At 49.2% G+C, this 25,142-nt stretch overlaps 1 protein-coding gene and 1 long non-coding RNA gene across 4 annotated transcripts in view; one reads left to right on the top strand and one right to left on the bottom strand.

Annotated features, from left to right (window-relative positions):
• Window positions 1-2,310: 2,310 nt before the first annotated feature.
• On the bottom strand, window positions 2,311-3,741 carry LOC138845039 (uncharacterized). The gene is made up of 3 exons (XR_011381715.1): window positions 3,392-3,741; window positions 2,731-3,022; window positions 2,311-2,412 (listed from the first exon to the last, which is right to left on the bottom strand). It is a non-coding gene; the product is annotated as an uncharacterized lncRNA (long non-coding RNA).
• A 283-nt stretch (window positions 3,742-4,024) lies between these two features.
• Window positions 4,025-25,142, top strand: part of MKX (mohawk homeobox) — an 81,584-nt gene continuing 60,466 nt past the window's right edge. Inside the window, exons 1-5 of one of the 3 annotated variants that reach the window (XM_008268035.4) lie at window positions 4,025-4,160; window positions 5,709-5,990; window positions 7,482-7,641; window positions 15,192-15,345; window positions 16,796-17,134. In XM_008268035.4, coding sequence (XP_008266257.1) covers window positions 5,791-5,990; window positions 7,482-7,641; window positions 15,192-15,345; window positions 16,796-17,134 — 853 coding nt within the window. In that variant the 5' untranslated portion in view covers window positions 4,025-4,160; window positions 5,709-5,790. Of the gene's footprint in view, window positions 4,161-4,947; window positions 5,088-5,708; window positions 5,991-6,828; window positions 7,049-7,481; window positions 7,642-15,191; window positions 15,346-16,795; window positions 17,135-25,142 lie in introns of those variants that run through there. The other 2 variants (XM_051821593.2, XM_051821594.2) reach the window with 2 other exon arrangements.

Here is a 25,142-nt window from a genome sequence, read left to right as displayed (position 1 = left end):
ACTGGAAAACAAAAAATTAGCAAATGAGACTCCTACCTCCAAACTTACAAAAATGAATTCCTGATGGATTAGAAAGCCCAGGGGAAATGATTTTTTAAAAGTATTATTAGAAAATGTAGAAAAAGTCTTCCAGACCAAGACACAAAATCCAGCATCCACAAAGGAAATGACCATATGTGTGTCTCTCTTCACAATTAAACCTTCCATGAGACCAACACAAAATCAACAAAAGACAGGTCACCGACCAGACCAGGTAACACAGCTGCATTATTTAAGCACACATATCAGGAGAAAATGGTTTACATATGAGCTTTAGAAATCAGTAAATCTTCTAATGAGAATCTAATCAACAGCGAATCGATTAAGAAATACAAATAGCTTATGAAGAGACAGGTTCTGGAACAATGAGGTATTATTTTACTCATCATCCAGGAAAACCCTATGAAGACTGAACATATGGAATTCTGTGTAGCGTGTGAGGACTGTACATGTCAGTGTGGGTTGCAGGGAAATTTAAAAGTATGCACCAAAACTTAAAAACTCAGTAATTCTACTTCTGTGTAGCTACTTCTAGAGAAACACTTAGCACGCACAGGAAGAACTATATAATAATTTTACAACAATTAAAGCTGAAAAGACAGAACTGTTCATGGGGGAATGATGAAATAGATTGTGGAGTATTATTTAACATAAAGCAGCAGCTAGAGTTCTGTGTGTTAATATGAAATTTCTCTGTGCAATCACAGATCAAAAGGTAAGTCTTAGCTGAAAACGGTGTGTGTATTTACACACACTGCATACAGTGTGGTTTCATTTATTTTAAAAACCCAGAAAATAAAGCCATCATTATCTGTTTGTATTCATGTAAGCGAATGCGTAGGAAAAGGTCCGAGGAGGGACCCCAGGGACAGGGTGGTCATCTCAGTGGCTCCTCTTGGCGGGTGGAGATGTTTAAGAGGGATTCCCACTCATGCCTAGTCATTGACTGGTCAAGAGTGAACTTAGGGAAAAGACTTTCTCTAAGAGAGGGTGCTCTTTATGCACTTTAAATTATAAGCAAAGCAAAAAATGCCTTGCCACCCCCTCTACCAGTTCACCCCCAATGTGTCTGCACCTAGTCACTTGTTACATTATTCCACTTATGGGCTCCTGTGGGGGTGGATGGCTGTGGATACCCAGGAGGGGCTTCCAAGTGTTCCCAGAAAAAAATGGATTCCATAAGTTTATTTTGGTATGCCCCACTCCTACAAGGTGCAATCCATGCATTGTAGGTTTTTTTCTTAATCCTTATTTTTCCTGGCCTTTTTTGAAGACGCCTTGTATATACATATACAAGGCAAACTGGCCACGGGTGAGGCAAACCTTTGTTCATAAACTTACTATTTCACACCAGTCGAGCCAGCAGTCATTGGAAAAGAGAGTTTCAAAACACTCTTTATTTCTCAAACGCTTTGGCCAGTATTTATTCTGCAATGTCAGGGTACCAGGGTGAAAACACCAAAATTCTATAACTGAAGGCGTCTTTGTCTTGTCTTTACTAAGAAGAAAACATCACCTGTATTTGTAACTTTAAGGCCAACACAATGGGTTAATACATCAGCCAGTGCTCTTACCATCTTTTTAGCTTTAGCAACAGCAGTGCATTGCTTTCACATTTAAAAAAAAATACTGTAACAATCATGTAAGACAAGTTTATGGAAAACTGATCTTCAATTGACACTTGAGGAAATTCTTGTCTAAACCAACATCAAATTACCCAGAACTAAGATCAGGGCTGATCTGCCGACTGCTCTGAGTTTTTCTTTTCCTCCTACGTGTGGCCGTCTTCCGCAAACTACTTACACTTTCTTAAATATTCTAACAGTGCCTTCTGCAACTGCATGTTTTATTTCTGGGGGTTGCAATACAGCATTTCGTATACTGAGGATGGAAAATATCCTAAGAAGTTGGGTGAAATCCATTTTTCATAAGGTGAAATCTAACAAAATGATCGATGCATTGGAACTGTGCATTCCAATTCTTTCATGGAGGATGAAACTTACAAAAATAAAGTTTTAGCCGATCACAAAACAATGCTCACTTGTCTATTATAGATGAATTCACATCATTTCATTTTTACCATGGTTCTTTCATTTTAAAATGAATTCTCAAGATTAGACTATAGTCTAAAGAAACTCATATATTAATGTTTTCAGTGACTAAACCAGTGACTTATGAAGGCGACTATTATTCCAATATTGAATTTAAAAATACTGTCACAGAAAGATTTTTGGCTGTCTATTCCATTTCAGACAAAACGGACACATGTAAATCTCACATACCTTCAATCAGTCTTCTCCATGCACGCTTTAAATTGTGTAAATGCAGTTAGACACTGAAATCACAAAATCCATTTGACCTATGTGGCATCTCCTAGAGCAGAGAGTTCAATAAATCAGTAGAAAATTGTGAAATTGCAAGCAACTGCCTGTCGCTTTAGCTGCCCAGCTGAGCAGCAAAGACGTCAGACTGGCTGTGCTACTGCTGAATTCTTTACAATATTTGCTGACCCCCATCACTCACAGAGACCCCAAAAGAGAACGCGACTCTCTTCCCGCCATGGATTACCCGTCAGACCTGCTGCTACTGCTGCGGCTATTAAATTCGGCATTTGCTGAACATCGGAATTGGAAACCGCCCGAGGAGTCCCTGTCTTTTGGGCCCGAAGCTTGTCCTGAAGTCCCCACGCACCTTCCCGGGACAAGAAGAGCGCTCCACACTGGCAAGTTAACCCGACGCAAAAACCCGGCGACAGCGGGCGACGGGATCAGAGGACAGCACCCTGAGGTCCCCCGGTGCGCAGAAATGCACGCCCGCATCCCTTTGGGCTTCGGACGCTGTCCCTGCGGGACTTGCCGTCCGGTACTGGGGTAGCCGGCACACCGGCACGTCGCTCTGCTCTGTGTTTTAACCTCTTCCAGCCCGCATACAAAGGAAGATGCTTCGCTTAGGTGGGCCGCTGCCCCAGCACTGGCCAGTCCACCTTTAGAGAAGAAAAAGACACGTGATGCTCTACTTTTGAAGTTTTGGGAAAATCGACTTTCGCTCTCAAGAAGGAAAAAAAAAAACAAAACAGTAAGGGCTCTTGGGGTAGCAGGGCCAGGGACCGGCGAGCGCGCAGCCGGCTTTGGCGCCATTGAGGGTCTTTCCATGCTGAACCGCCGCCTTCCCTCCTCTGGTGCGTCTGGGACGGTAGTGAAAAACACAGCCTCATGGCCATCCCCTCTCCTTGCTCTCTGTCCCACCTAGGATTTTCCCCGGCTCCAGCCCCTTGGCTGCGCGCAGATCCCTGGCTCCGGGTGTGCCATCTCTTCCATACCTGGGTCACCGCGGGTGGGTCACCTGGGCTCACCTCGCTGCATCCTTGCCTTTCCCCCAACCTCACAAGCCGCCAGCGAGTGCAGCCTCTGCAGCGCTGGCCCCGGGAGGTGGACCTGTGCCTGGCCTTGCCCGAGAGCGAGAGAGGCAGGCTCTCAGTCGCAGCCCGGGGACAGCAGGAGAGGCTCTCGGAGCGCCCCTGCGCTGCGCAAACCCGAGCTCTCCCGAACTTCCCTCCGGCTAAGGACAACTCAGGGCGCGCCCCAGCGGCCTCGCCCGCCTAGGGCGCTCGGGCCAGCTCAAGGCATCGGATCTGCCTCCGCAAGCGCCCAGCTTCCGCAGCTGGAGCCCAGACCTCCTGGCGGCTTCTCCACTGTCTTCCCCAAAGTGCGAAGGGAAAGAAGTTCCCCTTCGGCCGGCGGGTCTGGAGCCACGCCCTGGCCTGGAGAGGTCTCGGCGGGCCGCGGGGCAGCTCCGCTGCGAGGGGTTAACAGTAGCAGCAGCCCCCGCAGCCGGGCGGCGGGCGCGGGCGCTTCCTCTCCCGCGGCCCGGGAACGTGGATACCGCGCCCGCAGGATGTTCGCCGGCTGGGCCGGGCAGTCAGGAAACATGAGAAGGCCTCGGTATTCCTGTTCCCGGGCCGTGCGCGCCCGTCTGGGTAAATAAAGCCGAGACGACGGCGGTGGCGGCGGTGAGCGCGCTGGAGCCGGCGCGGGGAACATGCGGCGGGGATGGGAGTGCGCCTAGCCTCGGGGCGGGAGAGCCAGCCGCCCCGCCGCCGGTTGCCGGCCCCGCAGCCCCAGGTAAGGTGCGGCCCCCGCGTCGCGTGGGCGCCCGGGCGCGCCTCGCCCTCCCCCCCCCCCAACTGTCTCCGAGGTCCGGGGTGGGGACGCGCCCCGGTGGCGGCCGAGGCTGGCCCCGAGGATCTGCCAGGAGCCCTCCTTTGCTTTAATATTGCCTTGGCGGGCTCCGGGCGGGGCAGTGCGCGGGGAGTGAGCTCCCCGGCCACAGTTCGGGAGAGGATCGGGGGTAAGTGGGGAGCGCGCGAGCCGAGAGGCGGCGCTGGGGACCGGGAGCGTGCGTTCACACGCCCCGGGGACCCCAGGCAACAAGACCGTGCTCTCTGGCCTGGGCCTCGGCGCGCGGTGTCTGTGGCTGTGACTTTGCCATGGGTTTTGGACAGCCGACCTCGCTGGGAGGAGTCGCCGTGGCGCGTGGTGGGGACAGGGCTGCGGTGAAAGCGGACGGAGGGGCTGGTGCGACAGGCTGTCCTGTCCGAAGGAAGAGGCGTGCACGCACATCCCTGAGCGCACTGCTTTAAATCCGGGACACAAGGCTCCGAGACACAAGGGGCTGCGAGCGTGGAAATCGGCTCGGATGCGGGTCTCCGGGGCTGTGCGCGCTGCCCGGGCACGTACCTGTGTGCGCGCAGCTCGCGCGGGGTTGGACTTCACCTCCCCCACGCACACTGGCGGGAGCCGTCGAGGGAAAGCCATGCCCCCACCTCTGCGGCCGGAGGGCGGGGCGGGGGGGGGCGTTGGCGAGGCACAGGGGGGCGTGTGTGCGCCCTTGTGCGTACGCATTTGGGGCGGAAGGGGCACGGACAGCGAGGCGGAGGCCGATCAGAGCAAGCGGGTGCTCCCCCGAAGCGCCAAGCGGGCAGATGGGGGTGTGGACGCGGGCTGCTGAGCGCCCCGGGGGAGAGGCTCCGGGTGGCCGCCGCAGCACAGGTGAGCTGAGGGCTCTCTCCGCGTGCGGGGACGGCGCTGTAAGCCCCTCGCCTCTTCTGACCCCTAGACGGCCACCGAGACTCCACGGTAGGGGCGGATGAGGAGGGGCTCCGAGCTGCGGGAGAAGTGAGCCCCCGCCCAAGGCTCTGGGGCCCGGAACCTAAGATCTGCCTGGACCCCTGGAGCGACCTGGCTAGGCTGGGGCGGGGGGATGCTAGGAAAAGTTGGGGGTGGGGGGAGAGAGAGATGAGAATGTCGCGTCTGTCCCTGATGCCACTTGGCTTTCCAGCTCCGGGAGCCTGCTCCTAACTTCCCTGTCCTCTCCTCCCTGCCCCCCCGCCATCCCCATCCCTAGAGACTTTAGCAAAAAGAGGCTGTTATACAGAGACCCCGGGTTATGGCCTGGGCTTCATTAATTGCGACTTGGGGATGCGGTTATTCCTTTTACTCCAAAGCTCCCGTTCCTTTCCCAATGCGCGCCGCCCTGCGCCTGCTCCAGGTGCGGGGAGGCGGGGGAGGGGGGGCTCGCCGGCGCAGACACGGCGGAGTTCGGGGTCCGGGGGGCTGCGCGCGGGCCCTGAGCGCGGTCGGCGAGTAACGAGATGCACCTTCGTGTCCTAGAACCCGAGCCCTGTAGCCGAGCTCCGGGCAGCCCGGCCCCGAGGCGCTGCGGCCGCACCGCGCGCCCCCGCCAGCCCGCACCATGAACACCATCGTCTTCAATAAACTCGGCGGCGCCGTGCTGTTTGAGGAGCGAGGCGCTCCGGAGCGGGAGCGGGGCGGCCGGCCCTACGGAGGCGGCGGCGGAGGCGTCCTGGACAGTCCCCACGACCGCCCCGAGGTGGGCCTCCCCGACGGCCCGCCCCTCAAGGACAACCTTGGCCTGCGACACCGGAGGACCGGGTATGAGCACCATACCGGGGGTCCTGCCGGCCCTGGGCTTGAGGCTGGCGGGCGCGGCGAGCGGCGGCGTGGGTGGGGTCGAGTGGGAGCGCGGGCCAGGGATCCCGGGTTCCCTCGGAAGCCAGGCTCTGCGCCTTTTGCGCTCGCATTTCCCATTGCACGGGGGGTTAGTGTCTCGAATTAGGAGGATCCGGTTCGCCAGGACATTTCGGCAGAGGCGCGATGGAAACTCCACTCCAGGAGCTACCCCCAAGGTGGTCCTCCATTCCCTGGACACCAGGGTGGGTGGGTGGGCTCCCTGCCCCTCTAAGGACCACGGGCGCATTAGGCGCTGCGCCAGCTGCGCAGGAACAGGGCAGGGCCCGAGAGGCCCCGCCGCGGGCCTCGGACGAGGTATTTGGAAGGTCTGCTTCCTGCGGGGCGTGCGGGTGGGGGGGGGGGCACGCAGCTCGGCGGGGCCCTCAGCGAGCCCGGAGGGGGACTCCGGCAGCTTTCGGTTTAGCAGGGAGAGGGACGGGACGGGGTGGGCCAGCTGCCCTGCGGCTGCAGGGGCGTGGAACGCAGCGCCTGCCCTGCCAGGTCCTGGAGACTCCAGGCGCGCCCCCTACGCGCGCACAGGGGCCGCCGTTCAGGTTGCCCGCACCTCAAAGATTGCATCAGCTGCTTGTCCCGCGGCGTTGCCGGTCAGTGAAGGAGGCTCTAGGGTTCGTTCAACGTGACCAATGGTCGGTTGGGACGGAGCCGCTTTTCCAAGCGTGGAGTGAGGGAAGTGGCCCAGGAGGCTGCGGCGCAGGCGCGCGTTGCTCCCCGGGCGGCGGGCGGCGACACCTCCCGGAGCGCCCGGGGAGCGCACGCCGCATCCAGCGCCCGGCTCCTGGTGTCTCCCTGCCCACTTCTCCTTGGAACGTGCTTTCCTTGAGACCTTTGCTACCTTGACGTGGGGGGACACGGCGGCCCGGACGGATAACCATGCGCCCCGACTTGGGAAACGGCCTCGCTCTACATCCAGACTCCCTGGGAAAAGGGTCCCCGTTTTTTGTGCTAATCCAGAGGAGTAGGTGAGAGGCTGGCAGAGAGCTGGGGGGAGGAGGGGGCGGCCTGCCTCCTGTATGCGCCCGCCTTCAGGCTTGGGGCCGTACAAAGCCAGCAGGCTTGGGGGCAGGACCCTACTGCCCCCTGTGCTATTTGAATGACCCGTGGGCTGCCGCACGCGGGACATCACCCTCCTCTTTGAGAGCTAAACCTAGCGAGCGCCCTGCGCTGCCCACTTGGCACCTCCGCGACAAGCAGGCCGCAGAAACCGAGGCCGTGATGTCCCCGCGCAGAAGCGTGGCCTGCATCCCGTGCCTCGTCCCCACCTCGGGGCGCGCGGTGGCGCAGCCCGCCTAGGGAAGCCCGGAGGCTTGGAGGGGCTGGACCCGCCGTCCCCTGCCGGCGCCGCTCACCTGGACCCCCTCTTTCCCTCCCCCACTCCCACCCCCACCCCCCCAGGTCCCGGCAGAATGGCGGGAAGGTGAGACACAAGCGGCAAGCCCTGCAAGACATGGCGCGGCCCCTGAAGCAGTGGCTTTACAAGCACCGCGACAACCCGTACCCCACCAAGACCGAGAAGATTCTCCTGGCCCTCGGTTCTCAGATGACACTGGTGCAGGTAAGGAATGGAGCACCCCCCCGCCACCCCCTCCGAGCCGTCGCCGGGCCCCGGGGGCCGGACAAGCCTGCGCGCGGGGTGCGGTTCGCGCGGGTCCCCACATGGCAGCTCCTCCCTGGGACTAGAATGGGGCGTTCCCGCGCGCGCTCCTGCGGCCGAGACGTCCCCGGCGCAGCGCAGGTGCTTCGGCGGAGTGCTTCCCGCACGGAGTTTTCTGGGTGTCGCGCGTCTGAGGGTGCGGTGCTGGTGTGCGTAGTCCGACGGGATATGCCTTTGAGCCGGGGAAGGGAGCAGTCACTTGCCAAGTTGCGCAGGGGTTTGTAAGACTAGAGCGTTCCCCAAGGCTAAGACACGAATTCCTGGGTCGCACCTCGGAGTTTGTGATGCGGTAAGTCCGGGATGCTGGGGCTGCGGGCCCTGGATCCCGCTTTTAAGAGCCACGCGGCTGCCCTGGCGGCCGGTGTCAGGGCCTGGTAGCGAAGCTTTTAAGCGCAGGATTACTTTGAAAACGACATCGCAGACAGAGGCAGGGACGTGGATGCAAAGGCAAGAAGTGGCTTGTGGGTCCCTCACGCCTCTTTTTTTTTTTTTAATAGACAGGAAGCATCGTGACATTAGCTGGAACCCACAGCACTTTTTCGATGGTCCTTTTTAAAATTGGCATGACTTAGGGAGAGGAGGCAGCTTCAGATGGGCGGGCGTAGGGAACTAGCCCTGCCCTGTGTTTATTCTCTGATGAGCAAGGCTGCTTGCTGCACGTGGGGTTCGCTTTCCCACACATCTTATTGGCTGTTCACCCAAACACGGTGATGTGCAGCACTGGGTACCAACATGGCGGGGAGGAAGTAGCCAAGGCCGGGAGAAGCAGAGGTAGGCCCGGGAAGCTGCGCACTCCAGAGTCGGCGCTGTGTCTGCTGCAAAAATAAGGTGGTGTGAGCTTGGGTATCTACACACACAGCGCGTTGATTCCGAAAGGGAGTCGGGGGAGAATCTGGGTGAGTTGAGATGCTTAATGCGTTGCGGTAACACTACCTGGCTGCTTTTGTGAATGATTTGCTACCATCGTGGTAAATCTACAGCAAGGGGAAACACACACACACACATGCACACACACACACACCCCGAATCTTGATTGAAATTTTCCAAAGTATTTTACATAGCCCTTTAGGAACTGCTCAGAAGTTGGACAAAGAATGAAGACTAACTTGTAGTCAGACTTATCAGAACTCTGAGACGTATTTGTCCCCTGATTCTCAGAATACGGTTGTAGAGAAAAACATGTTTCCGGGGGTTGTATTATTAGTAATTTGCCCCAGCACTGGAGGGGACTATTTAGTGTTCTTGGCATGATATCTGTCTGACATAAAACTGTGAATTTTGCGGTGATTTATAGAAGTAGTTTCTAAATGGATTATTCGAGTCAGGAAAACTTGACTTAGGAAAATACATGTGTATGCTCAGATTTCAGTTTAAACAGGTAGGCTATTTCTTTTGAAATCCATGAATCTTTGTAGCTATTGGAGTATTTCACAGTGGTGTCAGCAATAAAGCAGATTGTTTGAGCTGATTGTATAGCTCCATACTGAATGCGTGCCACTGCAAAAAATATTTATTACATATTTTAGAACATTTTTAGTTAGGAAAAGTCATTAGGAGAGACCTTTAAGTTTTCTTATGCAGCTGTTTTGTTGAGCTGAAGTACAAGTAGTTGCAATTTTAATATAAAACCAAAGTGTCTGTAATGATATTTCAAATGCAAATCATAAATCTTTTTGCATTTAGATCTTGGAAAGACAGTGTTTCTAATTTATATGAAATTTTCATTCAAAACCTCTTTCTTTTTCTTACATTACTCACCAGAAAATAAAAATGCACAAACTATGTGATTTTTAGATTGACTAAACTGTTTATAATAAGTTACAGCTGTCCAAGACACTTGGTAAATTTGTGGAAAATGTAAAAGATAAGTAAATTTTGGTTAAAAAAAAAGGCTTTTGACAAAGTTTTTTCCGAATGTGCATTTTCCATGAAATTTTTGAAGATCTCTCATCTGATGATTTTCAATTTTACCATAAATGAAGTGGAATTATGGAACTTTAAAAAGCTAAGTGAAAAAAATCTAAATAATAAAATTTACAGTGACCCTATACATAACCCAGTTCTTTTAGTTTTTATTTATTTTCATTTATCTGAAAGGCAGAGAGATAGAGACAGATTTTCCACCCACTGATTTACTTCCCAGGTGCCCACAATAGCCAGGCTGGGCCAGGCCAAAGCCAGGAGCCAGGAACTCCATTTGGGTCTCCCACATGGTGGTCAGGAACCCAACTTCTTGAGCCAGCACCTGCTGTCTCCCAGGTTGTGCAGTAACAGGAAACTGGATCAGAAGCAGTGCTGGGACTCGAACCCAGGCACTCTGAAGTGGGATGCGGGAGTCTTAAACACCGTGCCAAAAGTTCACCGCAGGTCCAGTTGTTTTCAGTTAGGCACAGTGAGATGTCTATGTAATAAGAAGACACACACACACACACATAATGTATGTAAATATATGCACAAATTTGTAAACACTACATACAAATATATAAATACAAATAAGTACATACATGGGGATGTGTATAAGTCAGACATAAATTACACATTCAGATTAAATTCTGACTCTGTGGAGTTCTACATAGATTACATAAATACTTTATGCTTTTAGGGAAAAAACATAAAGCTATGATCTGAATACAGCTTTTGATCCCTGCAAATTAGACCCTTATGTAATGAGTCATATTCTCCCGGTGAGTAAATGTTCCCTGTGGAGTCCGGCTCCTTCCTTGGGAAGAGTGACCATGACTCTCTCTCCTTTGTATGCTGTACCACCCAAGCATGGTGCTTTTCATAAGACTGCAATCACCTTAGGACGTTCTGAGGCACCTTTGTGACAACTAAAGACAGTCTTGAAAGTTGAGTTAAGGTAGTCTAGTTTTAAACTCTGTCCCACTGAAGGGAGCTTGCAGAGGGCAGCCCACCATCTTGAATCCATAAGATGTTCTGCAGACAAGCATAGGTGCATTTATGTCTATAGACAAAGATGGAGCGTCTCCCTTGTTTCTATTCAAATGGGTATTTCTTGTTTACTGCAGCATCTCCAGTCTCCTTTTCTTACCTAATTAACAAGCTGTCAGCATAACTTGTGTTCCTTAAGCTCCCAAAACCTTATGCTTTGAGAATTTCTATTGCAGTTGCACTTAAAAACTTAAAAAGTTGCACTTTTTGTTTGGTTTGTGTGCCAGACTTTTCATTCAGAATAATTTCACTTTATTTTTCCACTCTCAATAAGGAAAGGTATAAGGATTGGTCAGCAATCTCTGTTGCAGCCTAGAAATAAAAAGCTGAAATCTTAGTGGAGAAATATTCTGGAAGACCAAATATTCCAATAAATAGATCTGAGGCCATTCATGGCACATACATTTCTTCATCCTTGAAAAATGAAGCGGGAAGAACTATTTATGCAACTTTCATGTATTTCTACTCACTGGGCTTGTTAGCTTCTCATAATTTACTATAGCTGTGTTTGATGCCATTCGCACTATTAATCTGGCATCTTATTTCTTAAGCATTTTTATGACATTAACAGGGAGATGATTGCTTGTCTGTGTGTGTGTGTGTGTGTGTGTGTTCTTTGACTTTGACCCATCAAAATATTCCACTGTCCTTGGTCCCTGTGACTGAGCAGTGTTCAAACATTATAAAAATTTACTGTGTACTCTCAAAATATATACACTTCACTGTGGAACAATGAGTAAATAAGTGATAAGTGACTAGGGTTTTGTATTTTGTAGGAAGTGGAACTTACCGAGTAGTAATAATTGTATCTTAGTACTTCCTCCTCTTAAAACAAAAGTTTCAATTTCCTGTGATGGATCCACTTACCATTTGGTTAAAATTGCTGTGTTGCAAGATGGCACCCCCTCTATTGACATAGCTGTGTTTTTGCTTGGTGTTTAACTTTTCTGCAGACATGTATTGTCGTTGTCTACTACAAGGCTCATACCAACTATGCAGGAGCCAACAAGACCTCAGACTGGTTCTTACACATTATCCCTAGTGTTAACACTACACAGTGTGGAACTGAGGGACCCAGTATCGCCATTTAATAACTCAGAATAAATTTGTTAATTCAGTACATTCGGTGATGGACAGAGGCCAATTAAATTCCTTTGGCTTCCCTGTAATGATTGCTCTGTCAATACACTAAACGTAAACACCTCTGTTAGAGTAGGATGGAAATTGCTATGTTTTCTCTTCCAACTCCTAGCTATTTTGGCTCTCTCAACTTTCACTATAAAATACAGGGTTTTTAAAAGCACCGAGTTTGACATTCAGATATTGTTCCAGAACCTACCCTTGGCCTAGTTCATGTAGAACACAATTTAAAGAGAATACAACGGACAACTTGAAGGAATCTGTAGTATGTAAAATGTAGGAAATTTGAACTGGTATTTTTACTTTCAGTGGAACAGGGAATTTGCCTTAAGTCGTCAGGAAAAATTTGCAAAACAGAATTTATGCCAATTTGTTTGCTTGCTGTTTGCTGCTTGTGGGCCTTACTGCAAATAGGTATTAAACAAGTCAGACTGCATCCAGTGGCCAGCCTGGACTGTGAAGTTCTGGGGGAGTAAATGTATTAGCAGAATGGGCACCAATCAAACTTATGCAATCAGTTGAGAAACAGTTATGTTAGTGGCAAGGCCTTCTGGAAAGTCTCATGTGTAATGATTGTAATATGGTTAGCACTGTGCATGAGTGTATCAAAAAGGAAAAAAAGGGTAAGACCCCCATATGTGAAGAACTAGCCAATCCCCATGACATTTACAAACTCCATGTTGTATGTTGTAATTACAGCATGTTAATTTTTGTAGATTAGAAGTCTGCCAGGGGGCTGGCATTGTGGTGTAGCAAGTAAAGCTCATGCTTGCAAAGCCAGCATCCCATGTGGGAGCCGGTTTGAGTCCTGGCTGCTCCACCTCCAATCCAGCTCCCTGCTAATGGCCTGGGAAAAGCACTGGAAGATGGCCCAAGTGCTTGGGCTGCCGCCACCTAAGTGGGAGACCCAAATGAAGCTCTTGGCTTTGGCCTGGCCCAGCCCTCTCTGTTGTGGCCATCTGGGGAGTGAGCCAATGGATGGAAGATCTCTCTGTAACTCTGACTTTCAAGTAAATAAGTAAATCTAGAAAAGAAAGCAAGCAAGCAAAGCAAAGAATACACATCACAGACGATGGGTGCTTGTTTAAAAAAAAAAAATCTGTGGGGCTAAGACTCAAGAAATGCATTTCAGTCAATGTCCAAAAAAAGCAGCAGCAGCAGCAGCAGCCCCTTGCGTTTTCCTTGTAGAACGAATTTCATCTTAAGACTTGCATTTTACAGTACGTGAGTACTCTGCCAGGTTGTGCTAAGATTTAAGGTTAGTCTGACTTCTGTGCTGCTGATATAACAAACGATTTGGCGTTGGAGTCTAATCAGTGTGAGTGAGGGGGACGTTGAGGCGGCTGTCCTGTGGGTGGGAGAGGAGACAGGAAGGGACAGAAACTAGAGAGAGCAGTGGTGGAGGGCAGAGGGGAGATCCAGAGCCACTACAGGGGAAATTGACTCTGTCCCAGGAGAGCTTGGGCTGCATTCACAGAACTTTGTCTTTAGAGCTGGCAAGGATCATTGAATGCATTTTATAGTAGATGAAGGGATTGAGATAGGGGAAGGCTGCATGGCTTACTGAGTTCGCACAGCATGTCTTTGGCGAATTCAGAACAGGAAACTAGATTCAATCAGAAGGGCGCATCAACATTGGAATTTGATGATGGCTGGTTAAGATCCATTGAAGAGGAAAAAAGAGAATGGGAGACAGGAAATTTAGAAAGAAGAATGTTCTAGAATTCCCAGCTCGGAGTAGTGAAGAGTTGGATGAAAATTTTGGCAGTGAATTGGAGAATGGGAAGGAGGGAGGTTTGAGAAATGGGAGAAAGAAAAGAGGTGCTTCCATGGCAAACGCTCACTGTGGTGTTAACCCACGCATCCCAGTGAATTGTGTCTAATTCTTCACGGCTGGTTCTTCCAGAGCGTACGAGACCAGCGTTACCCCAACGTTACCTGTTCCTAGCACTTAGCGCCATGGCCAGAGTGTATTAGTGTGTTAGTGTATTAGGTGTTAGTGAATAGTGCCAGAAGTTGTCTGTGTATAGAGGATGGGACAGACTGAAGCTGTGAAGTGAGACCTGCCCAGGCAAGATGTTGCACCATTGGACCTGAACTTGGAAAGATGGTTACCAGTGGTTAAGGCACCAAGGAGGTAGTACTGAGTATATTGAATAGATGTGGGAAAATCACCATGTCTTACTCATGGGAACAAGAAGGGGGAAATGTAATTTTGTATTTAGAGTAGAATTCACCACAGTTCCATCCAATAATTAGGGCTTGAGCAATGTGTGAAAATTGCATATTTATAGTAGACTCTTAAAACAAAGAAAGAAGGGAAACGTCCAGGGCAAACATTGCCGCACAAACCATTATAGTAATACAAGGTCATGTTCTGGAAGCAATTGGCAGAAAGACTTCATTCTCCTCCCCTGTTTCATTTTTATGAAAGCAAATATTGCTGTTTCAGGTTGTGTTTTTTTACAAAAAGAAAAACCCACGTAGTGATGAGAGCTTGGTATTTTAGAGGAAACCTCAGGTATCATTTTAGCCTCTGGAAAACAGTGGCACCTTAAAAACGAGATCGGAAATTGCATTTCTTTGTTTTGGAGTGTTCTTTCTTGTCCTTCACCCGTGTGCTTGGGAGACGCTTTACTTTCAGCTTAAAGCAGGGTGTTCGTCTGCATTTTCCCCCTCTGCCTACCTCTCAGAGTCCTCTTCCTTGGGCTCCACTTCCTGCCCATTCTGCCTGCCTGACATAGCCTGGCCTTTCTCCAAGACAGGCTTAGGTTCCTCAAGAAGCGTCCAGTCACGTGTCAGAGTCACCTCTGTTCCCTTTGCATTGCCTGTCATCGTATTCTTTGTTGTGTTGGCTATTGTCTTGCTTAAAAAAATGCATTATTTGAAAGGCAGAATGACACAAAGAGAGAGAGCGAGACAGAAAGAAAGAGAGCCCTTCATGCTGCTGGTTCATTCCCCAAAGACCAGGAACTCCATGGAGTCTCCCATTTGGGTGGCAGGGGCCCAAGCACCTGGACCATCTTCTGCTGCCTTCCCAGGTGCATTAGGAGGGAGCCGGATCAGAAGTGGAGCAGGCGGGACTTTCCCTGGTGCTTATATGGGATGCTGGTGTCAGAAGTGGTGACACCACTTTGGATGGCAAGACCTCCTCCTTTTCCTTATTCCCTGAATCCAGAGAGCGCCAGCCTCTGTGGCGTCCCCTAGGCGTGTTTGCTGAGTGAATGGATGAACAGGAGGGAGTGTGCAGTCCTCTTATTCATCGGGATGCTGGCAGAGCCTTAGTTCCTTCCCCAGTCCCCACTAGATGATCGGGCACGTTCTTCTGTGTTGGTCATCGAAACGCAATACCGTTGTAGGTGTCAAATTGGTTTGCAAACGCAAGACGTCGGCTTAAGAACACTGTTCGGCAGCCGGATCTGAGCTGGGCCTTAAGAATAAAGCTGTACAACAAGTACGTGCAAGGGAACGCCGAGCGGCTCAGCGTGAGCAGCGATGACTCGTGTTCCGAAGGTTGGTTCCTCTTTTCATTGCACTTTCTTTGCTTTGCCTCTGCAATTCCTTCTCTATCTTAGTCGCTATTTTTAAAGGTGAACCCCACAAAGCCGGCGCCGCAGCTCACTAGGCTAATCCTCCGCCTGGCGGCGCCGGCACACCGGGTTCTAGTCCCGGTCGGGGCGCTGGATTCTGTCCCGGTTGCCCCTCTTCCAGGCCAGCTCTCTGCTGTGGCCTGGGAGTGCAGTGGAGGATGGCCCAAGTGCTTGGGCCCTGCACCCCATGGGAGACCAGGAGAAGCACCTGGCTCCTGCCATCGGATCAGCGCAGTGCACCGGCCGCAGCGCGCTGGCTGCGGCGGCCATTGGAGGGTGAACCAACGGCGGGGGAGGACCTTTCTCTCTGTCTCTCTCTCTCACTGTCCACTCTGCCTGTCAAAAAAAATAAAAAATAAAAATAAAAATGGGCCGGCGCCGCAGCTCACTAGGCTAATCCTCCGCCTAGCGGCGCTGGCACACCGGTTTCTAGTCCCGGTCGGGGCGCCGGATTCTGTCCCGGTTGCCCCTCTTCCAGGCCAGCCCTCTGCTGTGGCCAGGGAGTGCAGTGGAGGATGGCCCAGGTGCTTGGGCCCTGCACCCCATGGGAGACCAGGAAAAGCACCTGGCTCCTGGCTCCTGCCATCGGATCAGCGCAGCGCGCCGGCCGCGGCGGCCATTGGAGGGTGAACCAACGGCAAAGGAAGACCTTTCTCTCTGTCTCTCTCTCTCACTGTCCACTCTGCCTGTCAAAAAAAATAAAAATAAAAAATAAATAAAAAAAATAAAAAAGGTGAACCCCACAAGATAAAACAGCGCTGTAACAGCCCCTGTTTTCCTGCTTGAGCTGATGCCATTTTAACAGTACAGGATATTGACTGGTCCCTCTTGTTTATTGATTTATTCTGTATGGGAATAAGGTTTTCTGTGAAATTCATTAACATTAAATGCATTCCTGCTTTGGTTTTTTTTTAAAGATTTATTAATTTATTTGAAAGTCATGGTTATAGAGAAAGAGAGAGAGATTTTCCATCCACTGGTTCACTCCCCAGATGACTGCAGTGGTCAGGGTTGGGCCAGCCCAAAGCCAGGAGCCTAGAGCTCCATTTGAGTCTCCCACATGGGTGGCAGGGGCCCAAGACTCAGGCCATCTTCCACTGTTTTCCCAGGCGCATTAGCAGGAAGCTGGATCGGAAGTGGAGCAGCTGGGACTGGAACCAGTGCCCATATGGGGTGCAGGCGATGGCTTACCTTGCTGCACCCCATGGGAGACCTGAAACTCTTTGGCCTAAAAGTTATTCTTGAATATCAAAGATAATGTTATACACTTTATATGTGGTTCCCGTGTATTTTTACTGGTTAAATAGACCAGTAAGGCAGTTGAGGGGAAAGTGAGTAGGAAGAGGACTACCTGATGATCTTTTTCTCCTTAGATGGGGAAAATCCTCCCAGAGACCACATGAACGAAGGGGTGTATCCCGCTCCAGTTCATCACACTGCGACCAAAAGCGAGAGCTCAGCCGTAAAAGCTGGGGTGAGGCCAGAGTCGGGGGCCAGCGAGGACTACGTGTCACCCCCGAAATACAAGAGCAGCTTGTTGAACCGCTACCTTAACGACTCTTTGAGACACGTTATGGCCACGAACACCACCAGGGTGGGGAAAACAAGGCAGAGGAACCACTCAGGATCTTTTAGCTCCAACGAATTTGAGGAAGAGCTGGTGTCTCCATCGTCATCGTCAGAAGCAGAGGGCAACTTTGTCTACCGTACAGGTGAGTGGGCGCGTCCGGCTGTCCTTACGCGAGACCTCGTTTAAGCCTGAACTAAACCCTCAGCAGAGGGCTAGATGGCGACGCGGTACAAAGACATGAGATGGTGCGTGTCTTGCTCATAAGTCAGCCTCAAGCTTTCGTTCTGGTAGCCGTCATTTGAGGGATTTGGGAGGAGATGTTGGTCGTGCAGGTGCTAAGAAATTTTCAGTTTTAATAATAAGGGTAAGAATTTTCATTGCCAGTGATGCTTTTTACATGAATCATGACGAAGTTTCCTGTCTTGGCCTTTCTGAATAACTTGTGAGGAAGGAACCTGCTGTGTGGTAGCCAGTCGGGCAAATACTTCGAATTCCGTCTTTCCTCTGAACTGCTCTGATTGCTAATAGCGATGGGAAATGAACACAAATTAACCCGAGGGCCAAGCTGTTGTGAAGGGAAAGGGCAGGTCTGGCTTCAGTTCCTTTGGAAATGTCACTCTCATTCCTGGAAAGCACAAGCAAGCTGATCAATAGCTTGGAAATGTTTGCTTGCATTCCCAAAATACTGACTCCATTGTACCTGTCCCCCGCTTTCAGGTGTAGTCAGTCACAGGACGTGTAGTAGAACTTGTCTGTCCTGGAGTTCAGCTTCCAGAGAGAACTGCTCTGAAGGTGTTGCCACAGATTGCCCTGTAAGAAAGGGGGTGCACGTGACCCCCATCTGGTGTAGACAGAATCTGGGCCCGAGAATGCCAACAAGTGAGATTTGGAACGAAGAGCTGGAAGCAATTTCAGAAAAATGTCACAGATAAGGAAACCCAGCCCAGGAACAGGGAGTAGGCACGGTTCTCCTAACCCACTGTGCACCTGAGCCTGCACATGACACACAAGAGTGTCGCTACTGGAGACCGCTGTCCCTGCTGTGGCTCCACCCACCATCACCGTTTACTGCAGTCTGATACCGTAGGTCCTCTGATACACACCACACAAATGTTACAGTGTGCAGTCATTGTAATCCAGAGGACCTTGACCCTGTTAGCAATAGGCTTTATAAAGGCATCTAAACTTGGTCTGTTTAATACACCCCTTGAGACTATCCAGCCAGAAATCTGCTATTCAGGTGTTTACAGATTTGTACGAGGCATATTATCTGTAAGGATTCAGATTAAAACATTTTCTGTTTGCATCTCCAACAAAACAATTCCAAGCACTGGGAACTACAGAAGTAATCTAAGTGATAATTTGGTCTAGGACAAAGCCCAAGTTTATTTAACCAATGATGAAAATGAGGGACCTACATGTTGCCAGCTACCTAATGTGACCAGAGAAGTTGGAGATAATTTGGAGCTTTAAGAATACTTATTTTTCAAGAAAGGAAAATATATCAAGTTGTTCAAAAGTAGATAATTGAAAAATTTAAAAATGACACATAGGAAGGTAAAATGGGAAGCCAGAAATCAATCAAAAGTTGACTCGTTGAAAGCAATAAAATGAACAAGCAAAAATCAGCACAGATTAAAGTTGGAAGTGACAAACGAAACATAGCACCTAGTACAGTTGTTAAATAAAAGGGATTTTCAAAAAATTATGAAAAAGTACTATGCACAATTGTTTGAACATATGCTATACATAAAGAGTTGCTAGGTCATGATGCATTTCAGTATATGGGTTGAATTGGTCTTATCCACAGAAATTAAATTATAAATTCATAAACAAGAACATTTTAAAAGGTCAGTTCTTCAGGAACAATTCCAGTTTTTAGTAAATCCGCTACCCAAAACATGTGGCTTTGTAGTTCCACTGTGAGTTTTTCCCCCAAACTTTGAACAAATAATTAATTCCCATGTTTCATACATTTTTCCTTGAGCATAAGAAAATATGGAGAGTGTCTCAGGTTTTCAAAGTGTAAATGTTGTCCTAATCCCAGACCAAAGGGAGACAGCATGAAAGTCAGAAATATTGTGTAAAATATGGACGCTGGGAATATGGGACGACATGAGAAGTGTTCAGAATGTAGTATTAAGAGAAAAGCAGTTCAGAATTGTGAGACACTGAATATTATATATATATATAATGTTATATATTATAGCAATGCAAGTATGCATCGGGAAAATCAGGAGTCTTGGTAAAAAGGAAATTAATTTTAATTGGTGGGGTAACTGGGGATTGGTAATCTGTTGTTCAGAAATCACTTTTTCTCACATACTGATGGTGCCCGGGAAACAAGGCCCTCTGAAAACGTATGCTGGCCTAGCCGAAGGTGGCAGACTATGAGGTCCGAAGGAATGGCGTGCCTGGACAGTGCTCGCTTTCCAAAGTGAAATATTTTGGCCGTTTCTTCTTATTAAAGTGTTCCAAATGCACTTGGTCCGTATTATGGACTCTTCATTTGCCAAGTTCTATTTTTAACTATAAGCCCATTTTTTTTTTTTTTTAGTTATGCAAGCAGTGAGAAAACAACCTATACATGTATAAACTTCTGGGTTTCATGCATGTGTGTATACTTAAAAAGAATAGACTACATGTTTTGTGCTTTATGGGTGGAGAATTAAGGACTACTGGCCCAAGCCTGATCCTGCAGAGTCTGAGATGAAAATGATCCATGGCTGTCTTCCATAGGACCCAAGTGACAGCGGCTCTGCGCTTGTAGCTGGGTTGCTATGCGTGGATAAACAGTGGAATAGGAGACCGCAAGAAACACTTTCTGAGCGACTGCTGTGGGTTTTTTTTGGCAAAAAGGCATATTCTGAATTCCTTCGATTCCATCTGGTTACATCTTTCTTTCTTCACCTAAATAGAAATTTTCTAAGTCAACTATCAACACCACCCCCCTTCCAACCCAGCCCAATGCTACACCAGCACAAAGATTTTTAATGTTCAGATTCTATTTTTCTTTCTCCAAGAATGTACTTCTTTGTCTTTGCTAAGAAATCGTATCCATTTATCCACCCCATGAAGATATGGAATCAAAAAGCCAAGTGCAAGTTGGTATATGGAGCCTGGGGTGTAATAGATTTTCAATAAGGATTGGTTGAAACATTTTCTGACAGCAATAGTTAGGGTATTATAATTCATCTTATTTATTAAGGTCATTGGTTGTAGTGACAGTTAAGTCACACTCAAGGAAATGCAGTCACTCAGTGTCGCCTCTGTTGAATGACAGGTGAATGACGGTGATTTTGAGTTGCTTGAACTTGAACTCACGTGACAGGTGTGTCTTCCCTCCCGGTGTCAGAATAAGGGCTCTGGCCACAGTGTCTACTTCCGTTCTTTGGGATCAGTTTTAATAATAAAATAATAATAAATAAATAATAAAAACATCATCCACTGCTTTCCCAGGCACATAAGCAGGGAGTTGGATCTGAAGCTGTGCAGCTGGGCCTCAAACCAGCACTCGACAGGATGTTGGTGTCTTAGTCAGCGACTTAACCCACAACGCTACAACACCATTTCCACGGCATTTCTACTTTTCACAGTTCACAAATGCTGGATTGTTCGGGTAGTTGTTACTCTCCGAGGCCCACCGCTCTGTTGGGCTATAATTTATCAGTTGAATCTGCTCCCAAGGGCTTGAGTTGTGCCTGAAATCACGCATCTGGCATAGCCAAACCATCTCAGTAGACAGGACTGTCTTTGGTGTCGCTGTGAATTACCCTGGTGAGCGTCCCCTCTGATGCAGCTGCGTACCCCCAAGGAAAAGGGAGTTTGGGGGGATGACCGCGCCAGCTGCCACTTTAAAGCTTTCTCCTGGGCACAGGATGACCATCCTGGGTACCGGCTCTTGTTTCTCTGTCTTCCTGCCCAACGGTGTGCTTTTCTGGTTTAAGCTGCTATCGGTAATAAAATGCAGGTATGCTCAGGTGTTCAGTAGACCAGCCGTTCAGCTGGGACTTAAAGGCACGCTTAGAGGAAATGTGTGAGCCTGGGAAGAGCGAACTCCAGGCGCTCATCCACTGGGAGTCCCCTGCACCCTGCCAGGCTGCTCATTGTTCCAAAAAGCCTTGAGGCAGATGGGAGAGGCGGCTGTGTGCACATGAGCTGTGGACACGCTGAGTTTCTCTTTAGGCTGTGGTTGATCAGTACGTCTGCTCTGAGCACTTTTCGCGCGTTTTAGTTCTCTCTCTGCACTGTCCCATTCTTTTCCAGGCATGCGGGTGACTGGTGATAGACTCCAGGAGAGAACAGTAAAACCCTGGGTGGCCAGGCCAGCAAGTACCATTCACTGTAAGGATGCTTTCACAGGGTCTCCAGTTTCTTGTCTGTCCCTCACCTTTCAGACTCCATTTGGGAGTGAGAATATTTCACATCAAAGAAATTTCCGGATAGCAGAATTTTTTTTTTTTTTTTTTTGACAGGCAGAGTGGATAATGAGAGAGAGAGACAGAGAGAAAGGTTTTCCTTTGCCGTTGGTTCACCCTCCAATGGCCGCCGCGGCCGGTGTGCTGCGGCCGGCGCACCGCGCTGATCTGAAGCCAGGAGCCAGGTGCTTCTCCTGGTCTCCCATGCGGGTGCAGGGCCCAAGCACTTGGGCCATCCTCCACTGCCTTCCCGGGCCACAGCAGAGAGCTGGCCTGGAAGAGGGGCAATCGAGAAAGAATCCGGCGCCCTGACCGGGACTAGAACCCAGTGTGCTGGCGCCGCTAGGTGGAGGATTAGCCTATTGAGCCGCGGCACCGGCCCGGATAGCAGAAATTTAAGTAGTCATTTGAAAAATGGAAAAGCGTCCTCCTGTCCCTTAATTTATGAGCTGAAGCATAGCTTTTGGGATGTGCCCTGACAACCTTTTTCCTCTGCCCTTGTGCACCTAAAACCTTGTAGGCAACCCCCCCAATCCCAAACATACCCCTAACTCTTCTGAGTAAAGGAGGATGCCTTTCTTAAAGGAAACCCTTCCTCATTCCTTAGTTCAAAACGACAGTCCTTTAAATGCTATTAGTTGAAATTCTGATATTTGGATGTATGTGGGACGCTACGGGAGTGTACAGACTTCGACACTCTTCCGAATGTCATGGATTCTTACTAAACATTTATCCCTGATGGTGACAGCACAGTCCATTTGCCTGGGCGATCCCTGAAATTCGGGCGAATCTGATTTTTGCAAATTACATGTTCCCTGTAGACTCACTTGGCTGGGTTGCGTGAAGTCTCCCCATTGGGAATACCCATCAACAGCTCGCACAGGTTGCTGTTCCTTGGCGCTGTTGGGTCCGCGAGGTGCTGGGGTTTGCAGCCTTTCTGGCAGTGTGGCTGGCAAACCAGTCGGAAGTGGGAGGCAGCTTCGCCTAGCACAGGTTTGTGGGGACCGTGACCAATCCTGAAAGCTTTGGGCTTTTTCGAGGTGTCCCAAGGATAGGTAACAACACTGGTTTCTCGTCTGCCTGGCTGGGGACGAGGTGTCCTCTGAGGTGTAGCTACAGTCTGCCTCTTTTTCGCAGTCTCGTGGTTTTGTGCAAATTTAAACCTACTGGAGGTCCTGAGGCAGTGTGACCTTAATTTTTATAGTCCAGCTAGCTCTCAATACAGTGTCTTTCCCATGTTAGCTCCCTTGGTGTTTCTTAAATGAATGACTTAGTGTTTTGCCGATTCAGTCTGTCTGGTCCTTAAATCATAAGAGACATTTTAATGCACACATGTATGTGTTGATTTCTGTCTGTGAACACAAGAAGAGAAAGAAAAGGGTGCTGAATTAAAAAAAAATTATAAAAGGAAGAGAAAGATAAAATTCACAAAAACAGGAAAAAATCAAACAAAATGAAGCTTGAAACAGTGAGAGCTTTAAGAAATTCAAAATAAACAGTATAAAATGAAACTAAACTGATTTTCAAGTGGAAGAGTAGCTTTCAGGGAGATGCAAGGATAATAAATGGAAAAGCTTGGTAGGAGGGCAGAAGGGTATAGCATTAGGTTCTTAGACTCGTATCTGCAAATTACATGGAATCTTAAAATCTAATTAAAAATTAAAATTAAAACAATAATATCACAATTACATAAGTGATTATATAATAAAAATAATAAATCAAAAAAGAAAAAGAAAGTCCACCAGAGGACAAGAACTATAGTAGATTAAACTAAACATAAAAGCACCCCACAAGAAGCTCTTACAAATTTGGCTTTACTAAGTGATGATGTTTGTTGTTGATGGCTACCTGGTCCATAGCCTTGTAGGTGAAACTTGAGAAACAAACCACATGTGGATCCACCCATGCCACATGCCCAGTCAGGGTTGACCAGAACCCTGAGTCAAAGCTTTGGCCTTTTAAGAATGATTTTTGGATCACATACCCCAGGAGGGGAAGGTCCACACAGACAGCCCTTTTCACTGTCCTCCACGTGTGCGGGGAGAGACCCCGTACCCTCCGTGTATTTTCCTGTTAGCAGCAGGCTCACCAGCGTGAAATCTGGGCTTGGCAGAAGCCTTCTGCTTTGGCAACAGCAATCCATCAGCATTTATCAGCACACTCATCCTGATTGATTTTCTGATGCTCAGTGCCTTTCCCACTTCCTACAGCTGTCAGCCTTGTCCTGGGACGGTGTCACGGAAGGGCTCGCCCATGTCACTGTATTTAAATACTGGATCAGTATTTCCACTAAGACGTTTTATGAGGACCTTGTAAATACCTTGCAGACATGCAAGCTCAAAGCTGGTGTGAAAGGGCCTTTTTAAGATTCTGCTACGTATGAGGAATAGAAGTGCGTAATCTCCGCTGGTGCTAAATTTGGTGAGATTGGTAAACTTCTTACACACGCCCTGACCACATAGGATCCGCCGATGCTGGAGAATGTCAGAAAGTTTGTGAAAATAACAAGATACTCTGTTGAATGCACGTAGAAATTGCTTCTCTTTCTGTTTGTTCAGTGCAGCTCTTTGCCGGTTGTGTCTCCTCACTTTGTTTCTAAAGTGAAACATGTCTTTTTTTTTTTTCTGTGTCAAAATGTGTCTTCCCGTTGGAACGGTATTTGTTCTCAGGATAAGTATGTGTTTCTTTCCAGTCGGGAGTTTGGGTCCTTTGACATTTTAGAGGCTCGTGTTCTTATTTTCTAATACAAGTGACATAATTTATAATTGTGAGCTTTGAGGAAGCAAAATCTGTCTCTAGTGCACTTGTCCGTTTTGCCCCATTGCTTCTACGGAATCTGAATTTTTTTCCTGGGTTTTGTGCTTAAAGGAAGGGTAGCATGTTTAAGTGACAGCTGTATAAGGAAATGTCCCTCCCCTTCCTCTCAGCTTTCTTGCCTAATTTCTGTCAGTTTCATGGTAATAAACAGGTGAATACCCAGGGGTTTAAAAAAATATCCAGCAATCCACTTTTTTTTTTAAATATTTATTTGAAAGACAGAGTTACAGAGAGAGGTAAACAGAGAAAGAAGTCTTTCATCCATCCACTACTTCACTCCCCAGATGGCCACAATGGCCAGACCTGAGCCAATCCCAAGACAGGAGCCAGGAGCTTCTTCTGGGTCTCCCACGTGGGTGCAGGGCCCCAAGGCCTTGGGCCATCTTCTACTGCTTTCCCAGGCCATTAGCAGGGAGCTGAGTCAGAAGTGGAGCAGCCGGGGCTTGAGCCGGCGCCCATATGGGATGCCAGCGCTGCAGGCCGGGGCTTTAGCCTGCTGCACCCCAGTGCTGCTTGTGTATCACTGGGGACCTGGGAGCTGTTCCTACCAAGTGGTCAGAAACAATAGCAAGAGCCGAGTGGACCGTGGTTGGGAGAGAGCGCCGCTTCTCAGCTTTGAGCAACAGCAGCACGCCTCTGCTTCCAGCACTGTCTCCTGCACCGGGAGCTTTCCCCCAGCCTAGCAGGACGCCGCCGTGCGGGATACCTGGTGTGGAGGGAGTGGAATTCGCTGGAGCATTTCCTCAGGCACTGGAGAAGTCAAGCTTGACCTTGAGACTTCACTGTCTCGAGGACAGGTCGGCAGCACTGCGGTGACAACACTCTGGCCGTGGTGCACGCAAGTGCACCTCGCATTCTGCAGAATCGGCAGATGCAGACAGGGCTGACCACACTTGGGAGCGCCTGTAATACAGC

Source organism: Oryctolagus cuniculus, chromosome 13 (assembly GCF_964237555.1).
Source record: "Oryctolagus cuniculus chromosome 13, mOryCun1.1, whole genome shotgun sequence".
NCBI classification, from domain to species: Eukaryota; Metazoa; Chordata; class Mammalia; order Lagomorpha; family Leporidae; genus Oryctolagus; species Oryctolagus cuniculus.
The sequence above is the reverse complement of the archived record's forward strand: the minus strand, read 5'-3'. Positions and strand labels throughout refer to the sequence as shown.